Here is a 16597-nt window from a genome sequence, read left to right as displayed (position 1 = left end):
AGGAGGGCTTAGTAGGACCACAGCATCGTCACATCTTCCACCCCTTATTACTACAGGAGGGCTTAGTAGGACCACAACATCTTTTTTCAGAGCTTACTACTTACTATATGATATGTAATTTACTAAAACACATTTTAAAAGTCTCATTGTATAATATTTTAAGACACCCAACTTTTCCTTTAAGCCTTTTTTTTAGTTTTGTCTGTATAGCATCCCGACTTTTACAGTTTAAATTGTAAAATGTAACTTTTGTTTCAGAATCGCGCCTCATGGTTAAAGGAGACAATTGACATGGAACGTAGTGAGTTTGTATGGGGTAAGCATGGGGAAGAGAGCGGTGGACACCACTGTAACACGTTTCAGTAAAAGCCAGCGGGCCTGGGTCATGAGTGATGTGAGCACGCTTGGTTTTCGGGTCAGTGGATCCTTAATTAATCAGCCTAAAAGTTGCTGTGTTCGATGCTGTTTATGTAAGGCTCTCAAAATTCCAACATATATTAAGAAGAAGATAAAGCAGGTGTCAGCAAAAAACATAAAGCCATCAGTCTCATCAGTATCATAATTTGGCTTTATTTCTGTGATGTTTCAGCCCAGAACAGCCTTACAGTGGTGTTTTCCTGGATCCCTAGATGGTATTTAATGCAGAATCCTTCCCAGTAGGTGACTACTGAGAAGTGAGCCATGCTGCTGGGAAACAATTCTGAGGTAGAACAGTCACTCTAAAGAGCTAGCTCGAAGGGGAGATGTTTGGCAAGCATGGGCAGGTCTTCTGTATGTCACTGTGTTGAAAAATGACACATATAAATGATTCCATGCCCGAAAACCTTATGTCTAACTGTTTAAATATTTACCTGGTTAGCTGTGTTCCACACTTTCAGGTATTTGTTAATTGCTGATTAGTTAATAGCCACATGCAATTTGTCAGACTGTAAGAATTCATAATCTTGTGGTGAGCTTAATTTTACCATGGAAATATAGTATTTATATCCTACAAATTGCCACTTTGTTTTGTCATTCTAGCTTGATAAATGGCCATTCTAATTATTATATAGTGGGAGAAAGGCTAGTGTCTACTTTTCTATAAAGTTGAAAGGCTTAGAACTCCTGTCCTTTACTCTCTTCTTCATTTGATGGAGTGACCAGAATATATCTTAGACATAGATGTATTACCCATTTTTTTTTTTGGTAAGATCTTGAAGAATTAAAAGAATGAGTGAGAAGAATTGCTGAGGCCACAGAAGGCATGTGATAAGACAGGGCAGGTGGAAGTATTTTTATTTTTTGTTTTATTTCTTAGAAAAAAGTCGCTTGTTTTCTATATATCATTAGTGAATCTAGTACTACTCTCCTCTCATTCCTAGTCTCGTGTTCATACCCAAGTGGATTGGAACTGTCCTTTATAGGAATGCTTATAGTAAACTTACTTTCTTCACGGTTCTCCAAAACTGGAAATGATGCAGATGCTCTTCACTTGAGGACTAGGCCATCTGAAGAAGGACGCTTAAAAGAAATCCCACACTAGCTCAGAACTGAGTATAATGGAGGGTTATTTATTTAGGGGTAGATTCACAGATCACAGTCCTCTACTGGAACAGGAAACAATAACTGAATCCTGTAGCCAGAAAAAAGGCCTGATGGGTGCTTTACCATAAGTATACCATAGTATAAGGGGCCATGCCCAAGTGGGCAGGTAACTTAAAGGCTATTGGTGGTAGGAATTCCTACAGCAGCTGCACATGGAATGGTATAGCATTGAGCAATTAGAATGAATAACCTGTTTACAGTGGGGACAAGAACCGCATCATGCTAAATGGAGGGACCATCTTAAAAGAGGCTTCATTAATATGATATTCTAGAAAAGACGGAACTACAGAGGGAAAATGCAGATGTGCAGTAGCCTGGGACCAGAGAGGGCTTGAGTGTGGAAGGAGATGTGATGGGAATAGCTCTTTGGTGCTTTGGTATCGCTGTGTTTGTCAGATGTGTAGACAACATAACATTAAAAATGAAATGAATATGCTGATTTTGCCTTTTGTTTTTGCACACATTTTAATAGGAAACCTAGAACACTGTTCCATTTACCTTCTTCTGTTTATAAATTGATCATTTTTGTACATTTTAGGTACATTTTAAATTCTATAATCATTATACCCTATTATTTTCAGATAGGTAGCATTTAATTAAATTTCCCCATCACATGCTTTGCTGACTTGTTTTTATTTTTATTTTTTTATTTTTTTGCAACTTGAAACAAACCAGAGTCACCTGGGAAGAAGGACCATCAGTTGAAAAACTGCCTCCTTCAGACAGGCCTATGGACATGTCTGTAGGGCCTTTTCTTTTGCTAATTGTTGTAGTTTGGGCAGTGCCTCTGCTGGGCAGGTGGACCTGGTCTGTATTAGGAACATAGTTGAGCAAGCAGAGAACAAGCCTATAAGTAGAGTTCCTCTGTGGTGTCGGCTTCTGTTCCTGCCTTGGCTTCCCTTAATGGACTGTCAGCTGTCAACTGAATTAAACCCTTTCTTCCCCAAGTTGCTTCTGGTCAGCGTTTATCACAGCAACCGAAGGCCAACTGGAACATACACTATTTAGTTTCCTGGCTTTGCTTTGCATTTGAGAGCGTTTTCATTTCTGTTGGTTCTGTCTTTTGATTTTGTTCATGAGTTCTTAATTGCTTCAATATGTGGTTTTATCATGTGTTGGATATTATATGTGGGAAATCATTTATAGAAATACAACGGAGCCTTGGATGTTCCTCCTCCGGCGAGCGTTCTCATTTGTTTCTGCCAGGTGTCTGAGGGCAGTGGTTCCCAGGGACTGCTCAGTCTAGATCTGAACCGGTTGAATGCTAGGAATCCTATTAGAGTTCAGGCTTTCCAGGTCTCCATCCAAGTGCTGGGGCACGCGCTCACCACAGCCTTCTGTTCTCAAAAAGAAGCTATGCCTCCTCTTAGTGCGTCAGCTGTCTCTGGGCTGTCAACACCACACTCAATGGAAAACATGCTTAGGTGCTGGGCTTGCTTTTCTTGGTTCCTTGTCATCCCCTAGAGCCTTGTCCTTTGATGTATTTCGGTGTCATGTTGCATTCACATTCATAAACAGTCCAACTAATTGTCCTCAGAGGTTGAGTTTGATTGTTTTTGTCAATATGGAAATAAAGTGTTCCTGTACCCGTGCACACAAATGAGACAATGTTTCAGGAATTAGCTGCTAACAGGGTGTGGAACCAGCCCAAGAGAGGGAAGTGTATTTCAGTCGACATGACTGAAAGCGTTGTTATACATGAGTGCAAATGGTAGTTTTGATTTAATATGGTTACATGTTATTGTACATTTAGGTCTATTTAATGTATTCACTTTAGGTACATTAACAAATACTGATTTGCAACATTTAGCCCTGTGCCAAGGACTGTGGGTAAAGAGGTATGTAAAACACAATATCCCAACCTTATTTGGCCTGTATTTTGGCAAGGTAGGATACATAATTTCCTGCTCCTATATGGCTTATATATTGGCAGGGGAAATAGTATAAACTGTCCAATTAAGTAATTGACTGAAGTCTGGTACACATAGTATCCATCAAGTGCACATATAATCAAATTTTTCTTGAGTCTTGATATATCACTTCACAGTATATTGGTTACATTGTAAAGTCACTCAAGGTGTAAAGAAACATTTTTAGTCTAGCTTTAAAATTTTTGTATTTATTCAACTTTAAAATTATTTAAAAATTGTGGGGTGTGTGTGTGTGATGTGAAGGTCAGAGGTCCACTTTTGGAACTTGGTCCTCTTCTGTAGGTCCTGGGGACTGAAAGAGTCTCTCCAGCTAAGCCATCTTGTGAGACCCTTTTTTCCCATTTTTAGTCAACCTTCATGTTGTTCCTACCAGTTTTTCTTTATTATAAATACTTTTGTCGTATGCATTCTTGCATGTAATTTGATATTCAGTTGCTGATTTATTATTTTTAGAGCAGAATTGAGGGATTAATAAGTATTCAGTAGTACACAAAATTTTAAAAATAGACTTACTATCTTTTAGAAAGGTGATACACTGATGTATATCTATATCCTCTGATTTTTATAACAGAAATGTGTATCAACATATCATGTATTTTCATCATTACTTAAATTAGTATTTTCTATTAGAGATAGTATTTTTTATGTTTATAGCTTATCTTTCTATAGATAGATTGTTAGATAGATAGATATTTGTGTCACTTAGGTTGAAAGCAAATTAGAATGACATACTGTTTTATGAAAAAAATCATGGGTTAAGATTTCAACAAGAGTCACATGTTTTGAAATTAATGGCATTCCTGGTACTGTGATATTATTGTTACACTTGGATTGGCATGTCTAACTCAGTCCTCTGTTGAGTGTGGCAGCAGAAAGCTTCTGCAATGACTAGCAGAAGATACCAGAGTCAGTATTGCAGAACAATGGTTGTTTTCACTATGAATCAGAATGAGAGTAACCGTCCAGTCAGAGACCTCCTCCCCAACAGTTATGCTCACTTACACTGCAGTTTTAAGCCTTCGTGTTTGGGGCTGTTCCAAGTAGACATTTTGGTTTGTGGTGTGTGTGTGCACATATGCCTTCTTTTCAAGTGGCTTTCTTAGTAGAGGGCTCTGCAGCATCCAGAATTGTGGAAATAGTGTTTTTAGGGGGTGAATTTCTTATGAGCTACAAAGTGAACTAGAAATAGCAAGGTCATTGAAATAGTTGCAACCCCACAGCCTTAAATGCAGCACATTTCTTAAAGGTACCTGTTCCTATTAGAATGGTGCGTCCAGCTAAAAGAGATGCGCTCTGGAGGAATGGAGCCCAGTTCCTTGCTGACCCTCATTTGTTCCACTGCCAGTGACTTTTAAATCCCATTGTTACTTTGATGGCAGTCTGTTGTCAAGAGTGGCCTTTGCTTCTCCACTGTTTGCACATCCTTATGGATCCCAGTTCTTGTTTTACTAAATGGACCCCTGTGTGCTCCTAAAATGTCCGATTGTGGTCAGAGGGATCCCATCCACGTCCCTTCAAGCCGACTTCCATTTCTTTTGACATGTCCCCATTGTTCTATGAACATAGCTTTGTTTTCTGGTACACGGTGTTTCAGGCTCAGCTTGTACTTTCCCAGCCCGAACTCTGGAACCTCCTACTTTTTCCAGTTCCTTTAAAGGGAGAATGGCTGCGTGAGCCAAGTTTGTTGATAAATTATCGTTCTTCACTATAAATCTTGAGACTGGGATGCTCTAGAAACATCCATCATTCTCTTCAAAAGCTCAATAAACATTCCAGTATCTCCTCAAGACTTAACTCATTACAACACAGCAATTTATGAATGGATTACTGACTCTGAGCACTTACTCTCTTCTTGGCTGAAGTCGATGCGTCACTTGCTTCATTATGGGAAATACTGGATGACTCACACACTTAAATGGAGACAGGAGGGTGAGGTCAGGAATATTCCTGTTGAATGGTGACTTGGGGCCAAGAAAAATATTTAGATCTGGATTTAAGAATCCAGATTCTGCCAAGGATCAGTCATCTTAAACTTTCCATTATGTCCCTTGACATTTATGTGCACGTGTGTGTGCGTGTGCATGTGCGTGTATGTGTGTGTGTGTGTGCGCACTTATATAGCTAGATCAATAATTGTCCTTTGGATGGGGGAAGGATGCTTCTATTATTTAGCATAGTTATTCCCCATTTTGTTCTGTATTTCATTCTTCTTAAGTAAGAGTTGTCGTTTAATAAAACAATCTTTTTAATGTTTGTAGAGAATATTTGAATATGCTAAGCATAGTAGACATTGTAAAGGGGTACTAAACATTTTATTACCTCAAAGATCGAGGGGAAAAATTCATTTCAGAAAAGGAAGCTTAAATTTGAATCGTGTCCTTCCCATGTACAACCCATTAGAATTCTGAAAAATCAAAAAAGTGCAAACAGCCTGTAATTGCTTATCTGAAACCTCTCTTTGGATCCCCATGCATTTCCTCTACGAACAGTGTACCTTGCATTGGGAAACCATGGGTATGTGATAGGATCAGGAAAAGGTATTTTTGAAAACAGACTCCATAGGTAACCTTTGTTGTTAAAACTGACTTTCAATTTGAGTGAAAGTGAAGATGAATTAGAAGAACTTTGAGATTGCCTAGTTTTTATATTTTTTATGGTGGTAAGTAATGAAGAAAATAAGTCCATTTAGCTGAACACTCTTAGTGTTAAAGAGTCAAAGTCCCCTTTAACAAAATTTCTATAACTTAATCTTCAAACTTGTATTTTGTTTAAGTGTTGTTAAGAAGGTTTGAAACATGTATTGATTTATTTTTTTGTACAATGCAGACTTTAAAAATATAACATTCACTTTGGATTTTGTAGGTGTGTATGTGTGTGTATATACATTTATATATATATATATACACACACACACATATATAGACATACGTACACACACACACACACACACACACACACACACACACACACACACACACACTCCTTAAGAATTCCGCCAAAGTGGGTAGTGACTCTGGTTGTCCCATAGAGATTTAGTTTGCTAATAATGGTCTCAAGGTTTTAGTTTGTATACCTTTGATAAATTGGTTAAATATGGGAACAAGGAAATATTTTATTTAAGGAATGATACCAATGAAGTAAATTGCATTGCTTTAAGATGTATTATGTTTTATTTAATAATTTTGTTAAGATCATATTTAAAGTCAGCTCACTGGCAGACTTGAATTCTTTATCACCCCCCTACCTCCCAGTGACTGATGAGTGACCATTGGCCTGGGACGTGAATTCAAGTTGCCCTGGATGATATGTATTATGGTGAAAATGGTTGCGTACACTCTATAGTCACAGAGTAATGACAGTCGTAAATCAGCTGTAAATCAGTGCATTTGCCACCGGTGCTCTGGTGGAGACAGGTGGTAGGCAGATTGAAACAAAGCCGGAGAAACTCTTACCCGTTTCCTCTACTAACTCCTCACAGTTAGCTTTTGGCTTGGTGGAAGGTATTGCTTTGCTAAGAACACATTTCAGAGGTTTTACCTGATAGACAAAAGACATGTTAGCTTAGAGACAGACATGGATGGAATGGCTCTCATTGGCGACAACATTCCATCCCTGAGCAATCAGGAACTTCTTGTCAGACTAATCTTCAGTGTAGGTATGGCTTTTTCAGAGAGCTTCAGTTCACAGAAAAGGGATGCTTTCACCTGCATGAAAAGGTCTTAGCTAATAATAATAAATAGCAATGCTTTGAAAATTGCAAGACAATATATTGACCTCTGCATCTCCAAAGATTCTCTGCAAGGGCTTTTATGCACGACTTTAATAATTCACGGTAAGGTCTTTCTGTATTGTTCCCGCCCTCTCCTTTACTCTTCTGACACCCACCCTGCTTCCACTTCCCATCTGTTACTTGGTTGGTGGTACCACCATATGCTGTTTCCTCCTAGGAAAAAATCTTGCAATCAATTGTAACTTTCCCTTTCTACTCCCAGACAAATCTAATCATTCACAAGTCCCAAATATATAATGATAAACTAAGAAGCAAGACTAAAATCTGTCCTCATCTCCATTACCATTCAGCTTTCATTCAGTCACTAGATGCTGCCATGCTTACTTTATATCAGGTAATGTCTGAGAAATAAATAAGGAACAAAATGGCCGAGCTCCTGCTCCTGCCCTTGAGTTGTTTGCAGTATAATAGCAGTGATCAACAGTAAAAAATGAACAAAAAAACCTAAGAAACACAGCAATATAATTACAAATTTGAGCCAGCTGTTGGGGGATTCTGAACCCAGAGGGTAGCAAACAGCAGGTTCTGATGCTAGAGAATGCTTAGCAGGTTTCAGGGACAGGAGGTGAGAGTTCAGTGTTCATGGAAAGTAGCAAGAAGGAAGGGGCTAAGCTATTGTGAGAGAGGACGTCAGAGATGCATCTCAGAGATAAAACATCAATCTTAGATAGCTTCAGAACAGGGAGGACCAGGAAAAGTAATGAGAGAAATAACTGGATAGATTACAGATTTTAAAATAGGATTGTGGCCGGGCGATGGTGGCGCACGCCTTTAATCCCAGCACTCAGGAGGCAGAGGCAGGCGGATCTCTGTGAGTTCGAGACCAGCCTGGTCTACAGAGCTAGTTCCAGGACAGGCTCCAAAGCCACAGAGAAACCCTGTCTCGAAAAACCAAAAATAAAATAAAATAAAATAAAATAGGATTGTGTGTGTGTGAGAACGTGTAGATGCCCACATGGGTGGGTGTTTTCGCATGTGCATAAAGGTCAGGAAAGGGTATCCGTTGTCCTCCTCTCTATCTTTCCGCCTCTTTCTTTGAGGCAGGATTTCTGTCTGAATGTAGGGCTGGCCTTTCCTCAACTAGGATGGAAACCAGCAAGCCCCAGAGATTCTTCTTCTGCCCTGGAACTAGAATTCAGGCAGGCAGGAGAACTGGGCTTGTGTGGGTACTGAGATTCGAACTTCACTTCTCTTGATTGTGTATCCTGAGCCATCTCTCCAGCCTTAGATTTTAGATTTTTTTGATCAAAGCGGCTCTTGTTAAAGTGTTGAGGGCACAGTCTGCGGACAGAAGCATAGGAGATATGGTCAGGTCCTTAAGATCCTCTTAAGTGGTTGTCATGACCAAATGTTTTTATGTTTATTACAAAGCCATTATCAGCACAGTAGGAAAATGTACTGCTCTTTGTATCCTTTATCTGCTATATAGCTGTAAGGTTTATTTTTTAAATGTAAGCTTTACTTAAAAATGCTCTTGATTGGGGCTGGTGAGGCATGTCTCACTAAGGGAGCTCTTGCTTGTCAGACGTGAGCCCACTCCTCCAAACTGAAGAAAAAATGGAATTAAGAGGAAGGACATGACTGCCCCTAGGTAAGGTGGAGGAAGAGGTTTATTGTAGATGTGAGGGAGGAAGAGTCCAGAGTCAGAGTCTGAGCCACGTAGAGACAGAGAGGAGAGAAGGAGAGTCAGGACAATAAAGGGTGCATAAGAAAGAGCAGGCTAACCAAAATGATTGGATTATATAGGGAAGGGCAACTTGGGGGAGGGCCGCCCAGTGTCTGGGCTAGAGAGTTCAGGGTAGGGTGCAGGGTATGCCCCCCATACTAGGTAACTAGCAGGGACTGAAGGATGCTGGGAGAACCTTTGCCAGGTCAGTTTTGATATGCTAAATAGGCACCTCAGTCATTGAGACTTAAAAAAATTACCCAACACGAATTGACGGAGATGAAGTGAAAATGAGTATATTATCAAATCTCAAGCTGTGATGACATGTCTTTGAATATGATGTGTCATGACAAGATGAGACATAGCTTTAAAATGCTACCTGGGTAAATTACAGTCACCTCCAAGAAATCAGTCACCTCCAGGCGGAGTGCTCTTCGAGGTGTTTGAAGAAGTGGGACAGCTGCTAGATTTGGAGCACCATTTTAATGTTAGGATGATTGACAGCTTGTGATTATTCTGAGAAATTTTTGTAGCTATTTCTTGAAAGTTATTATGAAGGCAAACTACTAACATAATTTGTGCCAATAATAAAATTCAAAAATAACTATTATTTAGTTACTTTTGAAACATGGTATGTCTACCTACATAGGTCTCTGACTCTCCTAGAATTCACTTTGTAGACTAGGCTGACCTGGAACTCACAAGAGATCTGCCTGCCTCCGCATCCCCAGTGTTGGAATTAAAGGCATGCGCCTGTAGCCCAGCTGGCTACAGGCATTTGTAGCTCAGAGCTTAGGAAAGACACAAATTTGGCAGGGATCACATTTGAGTAGTATTTAGAGTTCACAGATTTACTGAGATCTTCCAAACTGTGACCATTCCTTATGCTTTAATAAATAAACAAACAAAACCAAAGCCATAGACTGATACAACAAGAAAGTGTAGTTGTAACAGAAATTTCCAGTTTTGGAATAATCGAGTGTTTGGTAGAGAATGATGGTAACTGTGAAAAAGTTCATAGGAAAGAGGAGAGATGGTTTAAGATCAACTCAAGACTCAGTAGAGTCCACACTGCTTGGTCAGTAGTGTGGAATGCCGTTGAGGCTAGTGAGGGTCTTGTCTTACTGAAGCTCATCTTGTCCTTTATATGGGTTTGCAGAAGTTGTGAACTGGACTTCTTGCTTGTCATATTATCTTTGAAACATAGTGAACTCTACTTATTTTTTGGCTGATTTGGAACTCAATATGTAGAACAGGCTGCAGGTCTTCCTGCCTCTGTCTCCAGAGTGCTGAGCTGATTAAAGACCTGTACTCCCACACACTGGCTGGATAGTGAAGTTCTCTCTCCTCCCCGCAGTCCTTTGCTCTGACAGTAATCCTCCATCACCCACCAACCTTAATTTGAAGTTATGTAAAAGATGTTCTGCTTATTTTGCATTTTGATGTGTTATTTTCCTTCTCTGGCTCCCATTTAAACCTTGTTAATTTTTCCTGCTCATCATTTAAAATGTAACTCAACGAGCATCTTCTAGTAATAGCAATTTTCTTTTTGGCTTAAAGATTAACTACAAATTAGTTGAATTTGGCAATTATTTTCATTATTAACTTTATACTTAGCATCAATAATCACTTGATGTCATTGTGACAGGCACATGTGTATTCCTTCATTAAATATCTGCTCAGCTACCTATTTATGCCAGACATTGAACCGAGCAATAGAAACGCAGTAGACAACATAGGCATCTGCAATCTAGCCTTTGTAATCTAGAAGTTCAAATACATGTTAAATATATTTCAACCGGTTCAGATCTAGACTGAGCAGTCCCTGGGAACCACTGCCCTCAGACACCTGGCAGAAACAAATGAGAACGCTCGCCAGAGGAGGAACATCCAAGGCTCTGTTGTATTTCTATAATATGTGTTTTACTTCAGTTATGCAGGTAAAATATGTAATAAAAATGCACAATAGGTAGGGAGCTGACTAAGTGGATAAGGCACCTGTCACACAAGCGTGAAGACCTGCATTCAGATCCCCAGAGTTCAGACAATCCCAGAGGTCTCATATCAAGAGATGGGAGGGGAGACCGGAGAAGCTCTGGCTAACTAACTTGCCAAACACCTTGTCTCAAACAAGATGGACAGGGGTCCCACACCCAAGATTGTCCTCTGATCTCTACAGGCTTGATGTGGCCCACACAGACCCGTGCTCGTAGACAGGAACATGCATGCACATACACAATGAACACAATGACAAAGCACTCAGTGACCCACCAAACCATGGTAGACCTGAGGAAAGAAGATTATGTCGCTTTTTGTTCCTTTTGCTTGGGTTCTGAAGCTTAACACATCATATGGATTTTTGTTTTCAGGAGATCAGTGTTTGTTGGCAGATTATTGATTAGGTGACCTTAGGTTTTTCAGTTCTGAGTTCCTTTGCCTTGGCTTCATTTTCTCCTACTTGTGTTTACTTAGGTGCTGTCATGTACCACTGTGCATGGTGAGAACACTTGAACACTAAAGCAGGACTTTTCAGTGTTTTCCTGGCTCAATCAAGCTGTCTGATAATAAAAGTATTGCATAATACTCTTCAGTATTAAATAATCTCAAATTTAAAAAAATGCTGTTGGGGCTTTTTAGTTTGCTAATATTTACTCTGAGTCTCAGAGAGAATTTAATATAACCAACCGTATAGCCCAGTCTGGCCAGGAACACATAGTGATCATCTTGCCTCAGCTTCCCAAGTGCTAGAATTCACAGGTATGTATCACCATGCTTGACTCTCGAGATTTTGTAGTCAGCTGGGTATGATGGCTCACACCTTTGATTCCAGCATTCTGGAGGCAGAGGCCAGGTGGGTCTCTTTGAGTTTTAGACCAGCCTGGTCTACATAGTAAGTTCCAGAATAGCCAAAACTATATAGAGAAACCTTGTCTCAAACCCCCAGATTGTTTTATAATAAAGCATTGTTAGTTAATACTTTAGTTTTGTATTCTGTATGGCAGTAGCTATGCACATCGAACACCGCAGTACAGGTAAGGCAGGTGCTCGGTGACAGGAGAGTTAAGCGTAGACAAATGTCTCTCAACAGAAACGGATGCTAAGATGAAGTAGATTCTGCTCCCATGATACTGGCAGGCAATTGAATTCGGGATCTTCTGCTTTGCAGAGGATGTGATGGTATTCTGATAAACCCTTTATAAATTAGGGCATATGTATTTCAAGCCATTTATATAGCTTCGTATGACCTACACATTATCCTCTCGTATGCTCTCAGCCGTCCAGAGAGCACTCACATCTGATGAAGTTTCTGCAAAGAGCTGTTCAGGGAGTAATGCCAGCCCAGTAGTATCTATGTGCTCTAACAGACATCGCCCTGTGAACTCAGACTGCTGATTGGGTACCGAGTCACTTGACACAGCACAAGGATGAGAGAACCGCAGTGTGGGGTGGTGAAGGGCACTCTTTAAAAAGACTACAGTTGGGTATCCATAAGGAAAAACAGTTTCTTTTTGCATAATACAATCCCAGACATTTAGGCGTCTAAACGCAGAAGGCTGAACAATACACCTGACATTTGAAAATACCATCAAGGGAACTTACAGGAGGGGACCGGTTCATGAGTAGTTTATAAGACATTTATCAGGGAGAAGACAGAAAGGAAAAAGGTATCTCAAGCGTGGGATTCTGTCCACCTACATGGAAATGGTGGGACAGTGTATGTTCGTGGACTAGCAGAGTTTGGACTTGTGTCAGAAATGGAAGCGGAGGGTGTCCTCATTGTTCCACAGCACCCTGCAGGTCTGTGCTATATGGGGCATGTGTCGGGTCCTCTGGAAGTCGCTTGAATTGGTAATGACTGTAGGATTTAAGTTTCAACTTTCCGTTTTGCAGGATTCTGAATTTCCGGTTGAGTCAGACAATGGATGAACAACCACAAGGAATGCAAGGGCCGCCGGTTCCTCAGTTCCTGCCACAGGTAAGTTAAATAAGTGGGATACGTTTATCTCTCTGTTAAAGGTGTGGGTAGATTTGCAGCTGCAGTAAAGTAGCTGCAAAATGCTCATCTCCAATTTCCAAGTTGTAGTTAGTATTACTGGCTTCTGTGTGTTTTATAATGCGAGCTTTCGTATAGAACATGATGGGAGGCCAGTTCTCGCTTAAGATTTCATCTTGGTGACTTCTCGGCTTTGCGGGTTACTGGTAGACTTATGGAGAGAGAAAAAGGCAGGTTTTGGAGTATCTCTGCATTTTGAACCCACTTCTACTTTGGCTCACTGCTCTTGACTTCCCTTATGGTCTCAGTCTCTCTGGAAATGTTTCTCTTGTTATGTTATTTCCTGTTTTTTGTAATGTAAAATGAAGTAGATAGGGTGTCTTGGTAAAACAGTGTGTCCATACTATTGAAATTTAACATAGAGTTTCCATCATTTGTTGTTCAGACATTCTGGAGAGCCCAATATGTAATGGGCTAAAATAATAGTTTCACTTTTAGAGGCAGCCCCTCGTTATCATTATTGTTTTCCACACAGGCTGTGGTATTTGAGAGGTCTTCTACAACAAACCTCACACGTGCTCTGTTAGCATTCCCTCAGTTTGGCTCGGAGGTTATCCTCAGCATTGAGTACTTGGTAGGAATTCCCTCAAGTGAGATTGTAGTGGAGTGGGTTTGGGCTAGTGATAAGGAGACGCCAGTGGCATTGTCTCCTCCGACTTCTCTATGCAGTGTTCACTGAATATCAAAGCTAGTACATGTGGTGCCCACATTGGTCGCCAAACTTGCTGAATCTGTGTCTGTCATTTGTTCTAATGCATCTGTTGCCTCCTCCCAGGAGCACAGCTCAGAAATACCACCTACAGAAGACTGCCATTGTGACTCTGTGAAGTCACTCCTTTTTGACCCCCTTTTCTGCTTTCTCATTTTTTAAAAATGGCTCATCCTTCCAGGACCAATTAAAGCGTGGCACCACCATAGGGCTGTCAGATCTCCTGGTCTTCCCCTAGAAACTTGATAGTGATTCTCAGTTTGTCTTCCATGTCTCCTGCATCTTAGTTATGTTTGTTAACTTTTCTCATATGGGGATTTCCCTTCTCTCTCCTTATTAAGTTAATATCTCATGGGAAAGGATACATCACCGTGGATACCCTGTGGAACTCTATGTTTTACATGTGGCAGGGCTGGCTCAGCTAGATAGAGTTGAAACCCAACAGGATGTCCTTTAAAGGACTTTTTAAGTTAGTTCTTAATATACATTGCATTGTTTTGTTCGATGTTCTTGAATTTTCTGTGTTGAGAAAAGCCATGTAGAGGAAGGACACATTTGCTTTTAGGTTTGGCTTTGTCCAATCCATCTGTAACTTTGCAGTGGTCTTAAGTTCCACGATCAAGCTTGTAAGTAAACTGTAGTCGATACACCCAGCTCTCTGCCTTCTCAAACCTCTGGTGAGGCACCATTGTTTTGTATTACTCCGTTCCTTGCAAAAATAATAAAAGAACACCTTTAAAAATTAGGCAGTTCATGTTGTGATTTTGAAGTTCACAGTTTTGACTGTGGCTGTGCTTCAAAGAAAAAAAATCACTTTTTTTTTTCTTTGCCTCCTACTGACTCACCAACCAGGAAAGGTCGGGGTGGCCGTAGGAGGCAGACATGAAAGTAAGTGTTTTCTTACGAGGCACTGGGCTGCCACACAGTTTAAATTTCAAAATCATAGGAACGGTTCTGCATCTCTTTTCACACTGTTCCTTTCGTTTCTGCCTCCTGCTGCTGCCCCTGTGTGGTTGGACCGCTTTCCCTGTTGGAAATAGGCAAGTGTCATGCCAGGCTCTGGCTGCCTTGTGGCGTGTGGGGGAAGGGAGAGCTTTCCATTTTCCTCTGCTCTGCCTCAGACTGGCGGTGTGAGATAGTGAAAGAAAGATTGCCTGACAAGAGCTTATAGGCGCTATTGCTTATTAAGTCTTTGAGAGATGTTCCTGCTCTCGGTGGCATTTGAAGTCTGGGAAGGGCAGCCTCAGCCCCGGGTTCACAACCCTCTTTGTTTTGTTCCGCACCATTGGCCTGAATAATGGGGGTGATATGGCAACATATGGTTAGCCCGGCGACTCCTTCACTTTTGTAATGCTAATGGAAGTGTGGACATAAACCACAACCTAAAGAAGTCAGACACCAGTTCTGATGGCGTGATAAACAGCCTGTCTTCCTAGCATGGCTTTCCTTTCCCTGGTTGAGATGAGCCTGCAAACCCATACTGAGCCTATAATGTGTGCTCTCACTTCAGTACAGTAGGAATCCCTTTGTGGTTAAGGTTTAGAACGTGGGATTTATTGCATTATTGCTGCTCTCATGAAGTTAGGGCAAATGTGTTCATTACCCTTCCTGTTCTTTTCTTTCTCCCGTGATACTATGCACTCCCACCTAGAGAGCAGTGAGTGCATTGGACTTGATTCTCCCATATTTCAGCACTCAAGTCTCTACTTGTCCAGCAGAAGATTGTCCTTTTCCTCCTCTAATTCATACTGGATAGGTAATGGGGACGGTGCACGCCAAATAGCACAGGACGATTAATTTTAAAATGGAAATTTATATTTTCTTTTTAGTAGAGGTTTATGACAAGGTGTGACTATTTTTTGTAGTTTTTAAGTGAGGAGGGTTACGCTGCATATCTACTTTATAACCCTAAAATTAATTCTATAGCAGCTATCAGTGCAATTCTAAGAATTTCTAAGATTAATTAAATAATGATCAGAAGTTTGAGTTCTGGGGGTTTCTGTTTTTATTTTTACAATTTGAAATATTATAATATTTGGGCTGTTTGTGATGGAGAACATATACCAGAGTTGCATGTAGAAAACAGCCCATACTTTGACAGGTTGCAGAGTATGAGGACACTATGTTAGAGTTGGCTTCTTCAACCGCAATGTGAGGTTGTCATTTTTTTTAGCTTCCCGGCAGCACAAGCTAGTGTTCACTTAGGAGTCGGTCAAGCGCTCCTTGCTGCCTGTTCAGGGTATGACAAGTATTGACTGTGGGCAGGAGGAAGGTAGCGCCCCCTGGTGTCTCACAGCATAAGGGCGTGGTCTTGATCTGTATTGCCTTCTCTGTCTCTGTCGCTGTCTCTGTCGCTGTCTCTCTCTGTCTGTCTTTCTCTCTGTCTGTCTCTGTCTCTCTGTCTCTGTCTCTCTCTCTGTGTCCCCCCCCCCCCACCTCGTTTTTCTTCCCTGAGCAGTAAGTCTCATTTTGCTTGTGTCTCATTCAATTGGGGCTGTGAAGGTGTTTGCCATAGGGCATATTCTTTGGGAAGTCTTCATAGCAGTTTAGGTGGTGTAGTCTCCTTACAAGCGTTCAGTTCATGGAGATTTTATAGCTGTAGGCACAAGGTGGTAAACTGCAACAGCGGCTTTGAGGAAAGACAATCTGGCCATAACTCAGCTTCACGGCCTGATGCTTCAGTAAGGCTTCTTCGTGGTCACATCCCAAGTCTCCAGGCTTCCCACTGTCCCGCAAGCTCTCCCGCCTTCTAGATCCTCTCCCTTCCCACTGTCCCGCAAGCTCTCCCGCCTTCTAGATCCTCTCCCTCCCACTGACCTCCAAGCTCTCCCGCCTTCTAGATCCTCTCCCTTCCCACTGTCCC

General features: G+C 41.0%; 1 protein-coding gene across 1 annotated transcript in view; it reads left to right on the top strand.

Annotated features, from left to right (window-relative positions):
• Window positions 1–16597, top strand: part of Nek7 (NIMA related kinase 7) — a 135155-nt gene that overhangs the window by 43850 nt on the left and 74708 nt on the right. Inside the window, exon 2 of the mRNA XM_005348444.2 lies at window positions 12863–12947. Within this exon, the coding sequence (XP_005348501.1) occupies window positions 12891–12947 (57 nt within the window). The 5' untranslated portion in view covers window positions 12863–12890. The remainder of the gene's footprint in view (window positions 1–12862; window positions 12948–16597) is intronic.

This window comes from Microtus ochrogaster, chromosome 6 (genome assembly GCF_000317375.1).
Source record: "Microtus ochrogaster isolate Prairie Vole_2 chromosome 6, MicOch1.0, whole genome shotgun sequence".
In the NCBI taxonomy this organism is placed as follows: domain Eukaryota; kingdom Metazoa; phylum Chordata; class Mammalia; order Rodentia; family Cricetidae; genus Microtus; species Microtus ochrogaster.
Note: the sequence above shows the minus strand (reverse complement) of the source record. Positions and strands in the feature narration are given on the sequence as shown.